Source organism: Leptopilina boulardi, unplaced genomic scaffold (assembly GCF_019393585.1).
Source record: "Leptopilina boulardi isolate dan_hultmark-lab unplaced genomic scaffold, ZJU_Lbou_2.1 LbouV2_119, whole genome shotgun sequence".
NCBI classification, from domain to species: domain Eukaryota; kingdom Metazoa; phylum Arthropoda; class Insecta; order Hymenoptera; family Figitidae; genus Leptopilina; species Leptopilina boulardi.
The window spans coordinates 263,379-277,003 of NW_026137662.1; the positions used below are offsets into that span (position 1 = coordinate 263,379).

Consider the following 13,625-nt stretch of genomic DNA (forward strand, 5'->3'; position numbering starts at 1 on the left):
TCATGTTATTCAAGAAACGCGAGAGAAGACAAGGTCGAAGTCTATGCAATAGATAAATGGAAGAAATATTATTTTAAACGAAAAATAATAATCTAAATTCCTTTATAGCGACATTTTTTAAGCTGACCTGGGAGCTCAAATAAAAAATATTTACAATACATTGTATATAGAAAGATATAAAAAAATATCATTTGACAAATTGAAAATAATTTAAATTCGAATTGTTTAAAAACATAAACAACTATTAAAACAATCGACAAACTATTAACAACCAAATATCGTTTTAAATTAGAAATAACAGACGAAATATATTCATGGAATGTAAATATGAAATAGTGGCATAAAATATTAATTTTGAAGAAGGTCATAACATTTATGTTGCCCGGGAAATGATTTCGGTTATCGTGATAGAAGAAGCGAAAGGAAAGTTAACCTTTAGGCATTTTATTTGAAATAGTAACCTACAATTTTAATAAAATTGCGAGCTACTTCAAGAAATAACTTTTTCAAGTCAATTATTTTCCATCAGTTTAATTAAATTTTTTTCAATTTAATTATACCAGAGAAAGAATTTGATAATTAAAAAAAAAATGGTTCACAATTTTAATTTTTCAATAAATAAAATTTTTAATTTATTTTAAAAGTAAATTCTCGTTTAATTCTTCGGATTATATAAAGATAATATATATAATTCCTGAAAAGCAGAAAAGATAAATCTTTTGTTCCAAAACTGACAGTGAACTTTCAGGGACAGTAAAACCTTGACGCGTAGTACCAGAAATATAAACTTTTTATCTCATCTTTCTTTTTTAACTGATATGGACCTTGTAAATGTACTTCGTGAGTTTCAATTATTTATATTTTAAGAGTTAAATATTTCGAAAATATATTATAATTAATATATATGATTTAAAAAGAAAACACACCTTCAACTGAAATGAATGTTCCAAAACACAAACAGCTCAGGATGCTCAAAAAAAATTAATTCAGCAGTTCTAAGAACAAACAAAGAAAATATTAATAAAGTAGAAAAAAATTAGTGTTAGAATAATTCTGACAATACCTGACAAAAACTGAAAGAAAATACACAATTAGAAACCTTGCCTAAAAACGCGGGGAAACGAGAAAAATAACTTATTACTATCGATGTGGTAAAAAAGGTGAAATATCCACATAGTGACAGTGAATAAAATTCTACTATAAGTCAATTATTAAAACATATAATTAACTTTTAGTAGAAGAAAAATAAATTAGTATTCATAAACCTGTAAGAATAAGATTAATAACCCTACTCTAAAAAAAAAATTTTAATTCTTTAAGGCAAACAATTTTTAAGATAAAATATTCTTAATTTATTCTCTTCTTGGTATTTAAAATAATACAAAACGCTAAACAAAAATTTAATCAATTAATAAATTGCATTTTTCATCAATATTAAAAATTTATTATTTTCGCGAACCAAGAAAAGTTATGCATCCTGATCTAAGAAAAATACATAAAAATAAAAAAATCCACCTGTTAATTAAATAGATTAAATGTAATTTAATATTGTGAATTAAATGTTAATCGATTTAATTAACCGTCACTAAGGAAGTTTTCAAAATTATTACAACCTGTCTACGCCACATCAACTTTTGAGACAGGAGGGACTCACTACTTGCTGACTATATAATGAAAAGGGTTGTTGTAGCTCTCTGCTTTATCTCTGCACGCTGCATTTTATTCCTATACTTTCTGTCCTTCCTTCCTTCCGTCCTTCCTGTCCTTCATTCCTATAATAAACAAATATTTAATAAAGTGGTTTAAATACAATTATTTTATAGGAATTAAATGAAACAAATTAGACTACACAAAAGAATGTGTAAAATAATTATTCCTCATTCCCAATTCTATAAAAAAAAATTAAATATTTACCATTATTGAAAATGAATGAAGCCCGATTGGAATCCTTCCAACTTTGAATCACAATACTTTCACTGAATTTTATTTGCAAATTTTTAAACGCGCACTGACTCGATAAAGATAATTAAATTATTTAAGTGTTGGGTAGTCACAAATTACAGTTTTTTCCAGAAATTAATGGAAAAAAAATTCTATAAATAATAAATAATCGTCATTTTAATTAATAAAAAACTTTTTTGACTAAGTTAAATTTTTTAATAATTTTAACAAAACAAATTTCTAGTCAATTGTGTAAATTGTAACGTGCCCGCAACACTGACTATTTTTAGAAAATATTTTTAAACTTTGCAAACAGAAAAACTAAACAAACATTTCACTTATCAAAACGATTTAAAAACGCGCACTGACTTGAAACATTGAATCAATTGAATTACAAAAACTTTTTTTGATTTGACTTCTTTTGTCGAACGTGGCTGTGAAAAAAACAAATAATTAACAATAATAAAAGAAAGTTGAATAAACTATATTTTTTAATTAATTGTTATAAATCAATTTTTTAACTTATATTAATTGTGTATCAATTAAATATTGTGAATTAATATTAAATATTAATGAGTATATATTAAAATAAAATATAAAATAATTAATAATTAATTGATATTAAAATGTATGTAATTTGAAAATTAATTATTAAATTAATAAATACTCACCATTTTAATTTATTCCCTCCAACGAAGACGATCAACCCCGGCTAGATGATAGTCTTCAAGTTATCTGTCCCCGGAGATCCCTCCTCTAGGTTAGAATCCAATAATTTGGAAAATAACCCTTTCAAGGAGACCGAGTTCTAATAACTTGAATTTCTCATTTTGCTGTCGGAAGTTGAATTTTCTGACAGGTAGTAGTCCATCAAATCTTACGATTTTCAACAATGGAGGGAGCTGAAACAGAGAAAATTAATAATTTAATTATATAAGTTCCTGGAAAAATCCTCAAAAAGTTAAAAAAAAATTGAATACATTTTTATTTTTTTATTTTAAAAAGAATATGCACTGTTCAAATCGTATTTAACCTCAAAATTGCATGTGAAGATAAAAAACAATTGTATTTTATTAATATTAACACAAATGACTAAATAATTTTTATATTTGTTTATAACTTTGCTTTTTTGAAGATCTTAACCTGAAAATGTGTATTGGCAATAATAATTTTTTCAAGATTAAAAAAGACAAATTTATAAAATTGTTTATCATTAAATTCAAGCCTCATTGGTTATGTTCATTTATTATGAAAAATCATGTTTTGAAAATACTATCAACTATTGTATTAAATGATATCGTCAAAATATACATATTTTAAAGATTATTTATTAAATTAATAAATACTTACAATTTTTATTAATTCCCTCGAACGAAGACTACCAACCCGGGCAAGATAATAATCTTCAAGTCATTTATCCTCGGAGATCCCTCCTCTAGGTTAGAATCCAAATTTTTATGCAATTGCAAATTTGGAAAATAACCCTTACAAGGAGACCGAGTTTCAACGACTTAAATTTCTCATTTACCCGAAGCTGGATTTTCAGCAAAATTGTTCATGGACCACCAATGGAGGGATCTGAAACAGAAAAAGAATAATTTTTGAGAAATTGTTACAATTTTATCATTTTTGGAAACAAATTGCAAATGGCGAATAATGTTCTTCTGAAATAGGATAACAAACATTGACGTTCGTTTTTTGTAGATAATAAGGTAGTGGAGTATAATATTATTGGAAAATATGACGCCCTATATTGAATAAATAAGAAAAATGGAAAAGTTTTTTAGTGAAACTCACCTTTTCTGCAAGAAAATAGTGAAAAATCAGAACAGACGCCAACGACAATGAAAAATTTTCAATAGCCAAAAAGCTTTAAGAAAGAAATGCTCTGATTGGCTGAATGCAGAAACGTCGGTTAGAGAAAATATTCAGTCCTGACACCTATCGGCCGTTTATAGAATTGATAATATAATTCTCTCAATTACCGACTTAAATACGTATTCTCATTGGATGTTTCAAATAAGCGGGAAGATTCGACTTATATAATTTTAAATAGAAAATTTTAAAAAAGTAGAAAAAATTAATAAAACAAACAATATTTAAACAAAAAATAAAGATGATAATTATTTTAATTTTTTTTAAAACCTGTTTTCAAAATTAAAAATACTAATAAATAATTTAATTTAATTTATGTACTTTAATTAAAAAGAATATATTTTTTTTTATTATTATTTGTATTTTTTATTATTAATTTTTGTTTATTATTTAATTTTTATTAATTATTAATGTGTAATTTATATATTTTTATAATTTAACCTTATTAGTTAAATAAATTATGTATTTAATTAAATAATATCATTGACATAATTAATATATTGTTTAAATTGTACTTAACCTCAAAATTGCATGCAACAATTAAAAATAATTTTGTTTTATTAAATTAAAAAAAATTAATGAAAATTTTTTATAATTATTTCAATTGTTGAATTTATTTTTGCGATTTTAACCTCAAATTTTATATTATATCTGGAAAAATATTTATTAAATTATTAAATACCTAAATACTCACTATTTTAATTAATTCCCATCAACGAAGACTACCAACCCGGTAAGATGATAATCTTCAAGTCATTTATCCCCGGAGATCCCTCCTCTAGGTTAGAAACCAAATTTTTATGCAATTGCAAATTTGGAAAATAACCCTTACAAGGAGACCGACTTTTAATGACTTGAATTTCTCATCTACCGGAAGGTGGATTTACTGCCAAATGTCCACCAAATGAGGAAAACTGGAACAGAGAAATTATTTATGCACAAAATCTCAAAGAAATTAGAGAAAAAAATATTACATTTTTGCAATGGTGTTTAATCGCCGCCATCTTGGAAAATACTACCCTCCTTACAACTGATCTCAACAATGGACAAATTTTCAATATTATTTATAATCTATAACTTTAATTACTATAAAAGCATAAAAATATATTAATTACAAGAATTCAATTAAAATTTTTGCTACTGTATTACGTTTTTGGACAAATTTAACCAAAAAAAAATCGAGAAATATGACGCCCATACGATTTTTACATATTTTGTCGATTATTCGTCATCTATATATATTTATTAGGAAATTTATTGTCCCTCGACCTAAAAAACAGTTGAAAATAAATATTTTTCAAGAATCTTACCATATTTAGAAGACAAATGTAGAAAATATGGAACAACGATGTGGTCCTTGCAAAATTTTGGACAGGAAGAGACAGGCAAAAGTAGAAATGCTCTGATTGGCTGAATGTATTAAAGCGGGAAAATACAATTGTCCAGTAGTGACGTATGTCGATAAATTCATGAAACATCTTGTTGTTTCTTTTCTACATTACCGACTAGGCTTCCTATTTGAGTATGACGTCATTTCATTCTTGTTACCTTGTGACTGTCAAAGTGTCAATGTGGAGTAGTGTAATTTTATAATTTTAATTGACCTCGTCAATAAATCACGAGAAAATCATATCTAAAAATGTGTATCTAATTTCAACATATCAAGTAAGTTATAAATTATCTTTCAAAGGGATGCCCACTGTTATTTTTTTTGGCAAAATAACCTAAGGTTGAGGTTATATTACCTTTAAACCGGATATGAAATAATATGGAAAAAATTAAAAAAATTAATTTAAATAATTAAATTTTAATATATTTTATTCTAACTATTTTTTTCGTTTTTTTTAATGTAGGTAAAACTTTTTTTTATATTGCACATATTTTAAGATAATTAACCTTGTTGTTAATTGTTAGGAAATAAAGATCTTTTCTTGATAATTGTTTTCTAGTTACTCAATTGGTGCAATTTTTTTTATAAAGTTAAAAATTGTTTCTAAGAAGTACAGTAAATTTATAAATATGAATGACTCGTTAATGAAATTATTTCCAATTTACAGGTAATTTATTAAGGCTGACAATGCAAACGATAAAATGTGTAGTTGTTGGAGATGGAGCAGTGGGTAAAACTTGTTTGCTTATCTCGTACACAACGAACAAATTTCCATCAGAATATGTTCCCACTGTATTTGATAATTATGCCGTTACTGTGATGATTGGTGGTGATCCTTATACTCTTGGTCTTTTTGATACAGCAGGTAAATATTCAATTTTAATTAATTAAAACTGTATAAGATTATTCTTATTTTTTTATGCGATATTTTAGGTCAAGAGGATTATGATCGTTTACGACCATTAAGTTATCCACAGACTGACGTTTTTCTTGTATGTTTTTCTGTTGTTTCGCCGTCATCGTTTGAAAATGTCAAAGAAAAAGTAAGTTCATGTTTATTTTGTTGTGTGAATAATAGATTTTTTTTATTAAATTAAAAATGAATGAAATTAATTTTTTTCTATTAATTGATTCGTGTTTTTTTTAGTGGGTTCCTGAAATAACTCATCATTGTCAAAGAACTCCATTTTTATTGGTTGGAACACAAGTTGATTTACGTGATGATGTTGCCACTACGGAAAAACTTGCGAAAAATAAACAAAAGCCAATTTCTCCAGAACAGGGGGAGAAATTAGCAAAAGAATTGAAGGCCGTTAAATATGTTGAATGCAGCGCACTTACTCAGGTGAATATTTAAACTTTAAATGAATCACAATAAAAAGTTTCTTTAACTAATTTTTAATTTATTATTACAGAAAGGATTAAAAAATGTATTCGATGAAGCAATTTTAGCAGCTTTGGAACCACCAAAACCACAAAAGAAAAAAAAGTGCATTTTCCTATAAAAAAAAGAGCCTAGTGAAAAATTAAAAAAAATTGTGGAAAATTGATAAAAATATATCTTTTCTCTAGGAACGTACTATGAGCCGCTCGAATGAACGTAACATTGGACTCGTATTGCGTTTATCATTTTTTTTGCAGTATTGCAAAAATCACTAAAACATTCCGCAAAAGTATAATTGAAAAAACGAACTCCACATATCTGGTTTCTTACAGTCCGGAAGAGTTACGTTTATATTCGTAGAAATAGTTGATTTTTAATATAAATGATATTATCGTCTATTATTTTCTTGTCTACGTATATGAATTTAAAACAATGAATTTCCTTTTTAATCTACTTTTTAAACATTTACAATCTTGTAAAAAAAGCGTATTCTTAATATAAAATTTTTTAAAAATGTATTTATTAGCAAGATAGTAAATTATCTTTTAATTTTGTCATTAAATTGTAATAATTTGGAAAATTATAATCATCATTTTTAGAAAATAAGTAAAGAATAAAAAAAATGTAAAATGCAAAATGTTTTTTTATTGTTATTTAATTTTTAACATTCCCGCCATATCAGACATATTGCCAACATAAATTTTTATAAGATTTATGTTGGTATCATTGTCGTTCATATGATGGCTGTCTGTTAAGTCTGTACGTTCTTTGTGTCTGTGGTATTGTTTAATCTTTTTCTCAACATCGAACGATTAAAAAGTGAGTATTTTTCATTATTATTTGTATTTTTATAAGTAAATTAACAATACATGGACATATCGTTTATTGTTTTCAAATTCCATCTAAATATTAGTGTCGAATTTTGGTAATTTCACTTCTCACTGACCTTATTTGTCTCGCCATTAAACTACCTCCCGCACCATCCCCTGGGTGAAAATTATCAGGTTATGAATCTACCATGCAATCTTTATATTCTATTTCTCTAAATATATTTAATAGCTGTCGAATCTCTTAAGCCTTCTCTCTTTTTACAAAAATTTATCTACTGGAAAATTAATGTCCATGTTTTGATCGATTATCATTTTCCCAGCACTTTGTTTTTTTTAAACTTTTATGAAAATCTATTTTTTTTTAATTCAATATTTTTTTGTTCAGATTTGTCAAAAATGACTGCGAAAAAACCAGCGGAAGATTCCAAGGAACCTCCAGAGACAAGGATGTTACGATATCTTTACATTGGCAAAGAATATCTTGAATATCAACCAGGAAATTGGTTTGTCCATAATTATTTTAATGTCGATCGTGTTCCATCAATTGATGAAATGGCTTCAGATTCAAGAACAGAAACAAAACCCATAGAAATAATTGAATCCGTAAGTATATAATTGTCTATTATAATTGTTTATATAATTTTTAGTATGTGAAATTTATTTATTCTTTTAAAAATTCAAGGTATTTGAAAAAGATAAAGAGCTAGTACAAAATTTTGAGACACTTGTTTTTGCATTAGCTGTTTGTGTTAGGCAAAATAAAAGTGAAAAATTACGAAATTTAGCATACTCAAAGGTAAAAACAATTTGCGCTGCTCCCGAACATTTTTTGTTGTTTAATAAATTTGCCAATCAAATAACAAAAAGCAGTAATAAAAAAAGTGGTTCCGGCCACGGTTGGAAACGTGCTGTCGATGAATGGTACAAGTCAAAAAGTTACATGGAATTGGCGGAATGTGTCACGCGATGTAACAGCAGGTATGGATGGAAGCACAAGGATATTTTAAAATTGTCACATTTACCTGTGAGATCAATGCTTCCAGATATTCCCGATAATATGCTTGGTATGTTTATTTATTTTGTTGCCATTGATTTTTTTCATTTCGCGACTTTAAAATATTAAAATTTATTATTTTTTGCTAACAGTGAAGAATATCACGTTTTGTTATATAACTCATGGCCTCAAAGAGGTAAAGAAAATATTTGGTGATTCTAATGATCCTCGTTTTCTGGAACGTCCTAATTCATTGCAAGTTATGAAATATTTAGAAAATGTTATGGATTTCAAACATTGTGAGGATGAAGTTCGCGCTTCGGGTTTATTGGAAATTAATCATTTCACATTGGACCATGTTCCTGGACATTTTTTAAAATCAGAAGAGGTAAGGATTATTTTTTTTCTTTATTTTATTATTTTTTAAATTTCTTTAAATATTCCAGATGTGGAATTCATTGATGACGTCAATGAATTATGTCACAGTTCTTGAGAATTTACAAAAAGTTCACAATCTTGGCTTTCTAAAGCCAAATTCAAGATTAGTTACAAAAATTGTTGATATCTTGTTAGATCAAGAAAAATTGGACAATGAAAAAATTCATCCGGCTCATATTATGATAACTATTCGAAATTATGAAAATTCTGGAAAGTAAGTAAATTAAAAAATATTTTTTGTGATTTATTTTAATTTTCTTTTATTTCCCAGACCTTTGAGTTTTGAAAAACGAAAAGTTAGAGAAGAGGCAAAAAAGCAACATCCACCACCACCGGAACCAAACAAAAAGATTGTGAAAACCCTGTATACTGCGCTTAATTTGTCTTTTACGGTAATTAAAATATTTTTTAAATTATTTATTTCAATTTGTAAATCTAAATTTTTTTTAGTTTTTGGAGACAACTGGACTAAGATATTTGATAACAATTGACATGAGTCAAACAATGAAAGAATCACATGTTTGGCATTGTGGTAATATGATTCCTGCAGAGGTTGGTTGTTTATTGGCCCTCTCGCTTTTGCGTGCCGAGAAAAATGTCACAATTGCAACATTTAAAAATGTTGGAATTCATATTGCAAATTTGGATAAAAATTTTTCTTTCGCTCAAGCATACACAAGAATGTTACAGCAGCCAACAGGGATTGTTAATCTAAGTAAACCAATGGCATGGGCTACATTTCAAAAGAAAAAATATGACGTTTTCATTAACGTCGTTGATATGATTAACATGAATAATGATAATTCAACAGAAGGCATTAAAGCCTATCGAAACGAAATGAGTCTACCCGAAGCGAAGTAAGATCAATTTTTTTTTGCAATTTAAAAGTAGTTTTCAATTCTATTAATTAATAATTGTTTTTATTTTATCCAGATTAATCAATTGCATTATGTGCGATTCTTCATACCGCAAAGAATCGGTTGATAAAAATATTTTAACAATTTGTGGTTTTGATCAGAAAGTACCGAAAATCATCGAGGCATTTTCGAAATCATCATTTTAAAAATATCGCTCTTACATTAACAGCGAATGGGTACGTAAAAAATTAATAATTAGAAAAAAAAAATTCCTACCCATAAGAAACATTTATTCGTTAATAATACGAAATTGTCAAAATTTATTTTTTTATTATTTGGTTTATTTACAAACCAATCATATTGCTTAAAGATTTTTTAATTGTTTTTATTTATATGATTAGTGATTCTTATTCCTAGGTTTATTTTTATTTTATTCACGTTTACAATAATAGACACAAAATTATATAGACAAAAACGATAAAAATAGTACAATAATTGTTGTAGGTGTCTTGAATTGTTTTTTATTTATTTTTTGTTTTTTTGAAACCTTTTTGTCTTAATTTAAAATCACTTTGTACTTTTAAATATACAAAAAGTACATTTAAAAAAGAAAATCACTTCTAAATTATTTGTTGACTACCTCTTTTTCAAAACAGCAAAAAAAATACTTAGTCATTTTATTTTTCTACTAGCTTTACTTATTAACGGTTTTTTTTTTTAATTTCAACAAACATTTTTTTGTTTATTAATTTATTTACTATTTAGTATTCAAGTTTGTGTGTGATTTCGAAATACCTGAAAAGCAAAAATTTTCAATTTGTGCCAAATTTCATTTCTCGTTGATTAATATAAAAAAAAATTCTTCCCTTAATCAATCATTTTTCATTTTTAATGCCTTTGATTTGAGAAACAAAAGAAGATGAATCATGGAGACTGTATCTCTTAATCAGTTATTGTATTTCATTGAAATCTTCTTGTCGCATAAAAAAATTGCGCTACAGAAGAAGAAAAGAAACTGCATTGGAGAAAAAATAGCATTAAGACTGCATTAATAGCTGCCTAGAAAAATTATCTAAAGTAATCATATGGTGCATTTGTTGATTCATATAGAAAAAAAAATTAAAATTTTAGTCCTATTAATTACTCGCTTATTTCTGCTGATAAAGAAAAAAAGGAAAAAAAATAGACAAATATGTGACATTTTACATAAAATTTCAAGGACTGACGCGCCTCTACATGGAAAAAAAACCTTTTTCTTTTAAAAATAAATAAAAGAGAGTGTTGAAATTATGTCACTGTGATATGCATTTAGCCCCAAAGAGTATAGACTACTTATTACATTAGTATAATTTTACTGATATATTTCATATTTGCCATATCCAAAGTGAAGACAACAAATGAATAAATACTACTGAATAAATACTGTGATATGAAATACGATGTTACTGTTCGAAATAGTTGAAAAGAATATTGTAAAATGATAAAAAAAAGAAAAAAAAAGAGGCGCGTCACAAGTCCTGCTAAATGCGTTATGGTTATAGTGGTGATATATTAAACAAGTAAAATTTTTTTTAAGGCATGTACGTTAGTATCCAAAATGATACTTTACATATTACTATAATTTCATTATTTCGATTTTATCGTTCGCGGTCTTTTTTCTCTTTTTTATAATTACCAAAATATTTATACACAATTTTCAATTTTTTTCAAATTCAAAAATTAAATTAAAAATTTAACGAAAGAATATTTTTAATCGAGATATATAATTATTAAAAATCCACAAACGATTCCATCGAAATATTGATTGATTCATTACTCTCTCTCTCTATCTATCTCTCTCTATCTTTATCTCTCTTAACACTCTCACTTTCTTCTCCTCAATCCGCTGATTAACCCTATCTCTGTTTAGAAAATCCTCAGTTTGTACAAATCACAAGATTCTGATAAGGAAAAAAAATTGCCAATTTCTAGAAGTAAAAAAATAAAAAATGATTTTCTAGACTTTGGGAAATTTCTAAGCTTTAAGGAAAAAAAATAATAATTAATGGCGTGAATCACTCTCAGGTACGAAATACACTTATTAAATAAATAAACGTTTTTAATTCACGTGAACTTTTTGATGGGTAATTAGCGGATAGAGTTGTGTTCGTAAAATTGTAGTTTGTATCACTATAATAATATTAAAATATATTAAAACAAAAAAAAATAAAATAAAAATCTAGCTAAAAAACAGTACTTCACACGAAAATATCGATCAAGTCTGTTCGTTTTTGCGCAATACATTGATAGGACTTTGGTAAATCAATATAGGTTGTTGAAAGTAATCATATTTTTTTAGAGAAATTTTTCCTAAAAAAAACCACAAAAAACTCCTGTACTGAAAAATGCGCTTAGAGTAATTATTTATACATACACAGAATTACTAGACCAAATCTCGTTATTGGGAATCATTTTCTAATATAATACGTATTACAAAAAATATATTATATATATGATATACATAAATATATATGTATATTTAAAAAAATGAAGGAAAAAAATGCGTTTCTAGTTGCTAACTATACACGTTAACAAAATATAAAAAAAAGCAGTAACAAAAAAAAAACTTATGCTATATCAATATTTGTAGCGTATACAAGTATACATATATATAAATATAAATATATTAACAATATTTGCGTATTACAAGTATTTAGACTAAATTGTATTTATGCACATGGCTGTCGAAAAGGAACTTTAATAATAATTCGTCTTCTTCAAATGCGCACTTAAAAAAAAAATAAAAAGAAAAAAACTACTCAACAGTTTATCGAATATTCAATTTGAGCAATACACTATTGAAAAAAGCGAAAACCTTTTCGATGCCGTGTTCTTCATTATAAGGAAAGTTCTTGTCTATGGATTTTTCCAAATTTCAATTTTAATCTAACTTTTTGATACCAATTTTATAAATTAATTTCCACTTTTAGTAATAAAATAATCATTTCTACTGAGAAAAAAAAATTGTTTCCTAACCGTAGGAAAAAAAACTAATTATAAAGTTTAAATTTTATATCTAAATTAAAAAAATTTACGTAAATATTGCAAATAAATTAATCTAAAAAAAAATTCCATTCGAAGTAAAAAACAAAAAATAATCATAGATTAAGAACGATCCTGCTCTTAATATATTATATATATGTATTCACTAAATGTAAGAGTACGTCCCACGAAAAAAAAAATTGCGGCACGGAACTGATATTCCAAAATAGAAATTACGAAACAAAAAAAAATTGTGTATGTAATTTCTTCACTTTGTCACAATAATGAAACGAAAATTTCATTAAAAAAAAGCCGATTTTGTGATTATCGAAAACAATATATTAAATGTGTTCAATACTAGACGAAAAGAAAAAAAAATAATAATAAAAACCGAGACTCAGAGTCTCGTTTGTTTTTTCTTTTTTGTGAAAAAAATACGAATATCAATCGTTGCCTAGAGCATATATTCTTTGCTATACAGGTAATTCCGATCTTAATCATGAAGCACAAGTTACTAGCTAATAAATGTGTATTCATTCTTATAGTGTTCTTAAAAAAATCATATTAACTCTAATATTAGACAAAATGCTAGCACCTATGTTCCTTAGAGTTATTAAAAAAAAAGAACAAAAAAAGATTGAAAAAATACCTTGTAAAAATATTTAATTCTCGTAATCGCTTTCAAAAAAAAAAAAAAAAAAAAAAAAACTATGGATATATGAAAAGAAAAAAAACAAAGCTCAAGGTTTATCGCTATTAATTTATTTTTTCTAAATGGAAGTATTATACGAAGTCAATGCATATATATATAAATATAGAAACGTCATTCGCGTTTTCACTGTAAAAGACAATGATAAAAAAAAAATAAAAAAAAAAAAAAAAAAAAGAACACGAT

General features: G+C 26.0%; 2 protein-coding genes and 1 long non-coding RNA gene across 4 annotated transcripts; 2 read left to right on the plus strand and 1 right to left on the minus strand.

The window, feature by feature from the left end:
* Window positions 1-1,392: 1,392 nt before the first annotated feature.
* Window positions 1,393-4,724, minus strand: LOC127284122 (uncharacterized). Of its 2 annotated transcripts, none has more exons than XR_007843435.1 (5): window positions 4,511-4,724; window positions 3,292-3,519; window positions 2,613-2,843; window positions 1,915-2,375; window positions 1,393-1,772 (listed from the first exon to the last, which is right to left on the minus strand). It is a non-coding gene; the product is annotated as an uncharacterized LOC127284122 (long non-coding RNA). The 2 variants fall into 2 exon arrangements; XR_007843436.1 differs by lacking the exon at window positions 4,511-4,724 and adding an exon at window positions 3,739-3,963.
* Window positions 4,725-5,333: 609 nt separating this feature from the next.
* Window positions 5,334-7,227, plus strand: LOC127284132 (cdc42 homolog). The gene is made up of 5 exons (XM_051309435.1): window positions 5,334-5,481; window positions 5,874-6,071; window positions 6,140-6,249; window positions 6,354-6,551; window positions 6,622-7,227. The coding sequence occupies exons 2-5, from the start codon at window positions 5,894-5,896 to the stop codon at window positions 6,709-6,711; spliced, it is 576 nt and encodes a 191-aa protein (XP_051165392.1). The 5' UTR covers window positions 5,334-5,481; window positions 5,874-5,893; the 3' UTR covers window positions 6,712-7,227.
* Window positions 7,228-7,324: 97 nt separating this feature from the next.
* On the plus strand, window positions 7,325-13,619 carry LOC127284150 (RNA-binding protein RO60-like). The gene is made up of 8 exons (XM_051309459.1): window positions 7,325-7,409; window positions 7,806-8,023; window positions 8,103-8,484; window positions 8,567-8,802; window positions 8,861-9,066; window positions 9,124-9,244; window positions 9,303-9,709; window positions 9,786-13,619. The coding sequence occupies exons 2-8, from the start codon at window positions 7,817-7,819 to the stop codon at window positions 9,913-9,915; spliced, it is 1,689 nt and encodes a 562-aa protein (XP_051165416.1). The 5' UTR covers window positions 7,325-7,409; window positions 7,806-7,816; the 3' UTR covers window positions 9,916-13,619.
* The last annotated feature ends 6 nt before the right edge of the window (window positions 13,620-13,625 follow it).

Coding starts and splice junctions, on each gene's coding strand:
- LOC127284132 (XM_051309435.1), top strand. CDS start 5,894: ATGCAAACGATAAAATGTGTAGTTGTTGGAGATGGAGCAGTGGGTAAA. Junction 6,072..6,139: donor TGGTCTTTTTGATACAGCAG/GTAAATATTCAA, acceptor GCGATATTTTAG/GTCAAGAGGATTATGATCGT. Junction 6,250..6,353: donor TTGAAAATGTCAAAGAAAAA/GTAAGTTCATGT, acceptor TGTTTTTTTTAG/TGGGTTCCTGAAATAACTCA.
- LOC127284150 (XM_051309459.1), top strand. CDS start 7,817: ATGACTGCGAAAAAACCAGCGGAAGATTCCAAGGAACCTCCAGAGACA. Junction 9,067..9,123: donor AATTATGAAAATTCTGGAAA/GTAAGTAAATTA, acceptor TTTATTTCCCAG/ACCTTTGAGTTTTGAAAAAC. Junction 9,710..9,785: donor ATGAGTCTACCCGAAGCGAA/GTAAGATCAATT, acceptor TATTTTATCCAG/ATTAATCAATTGCATTATGT.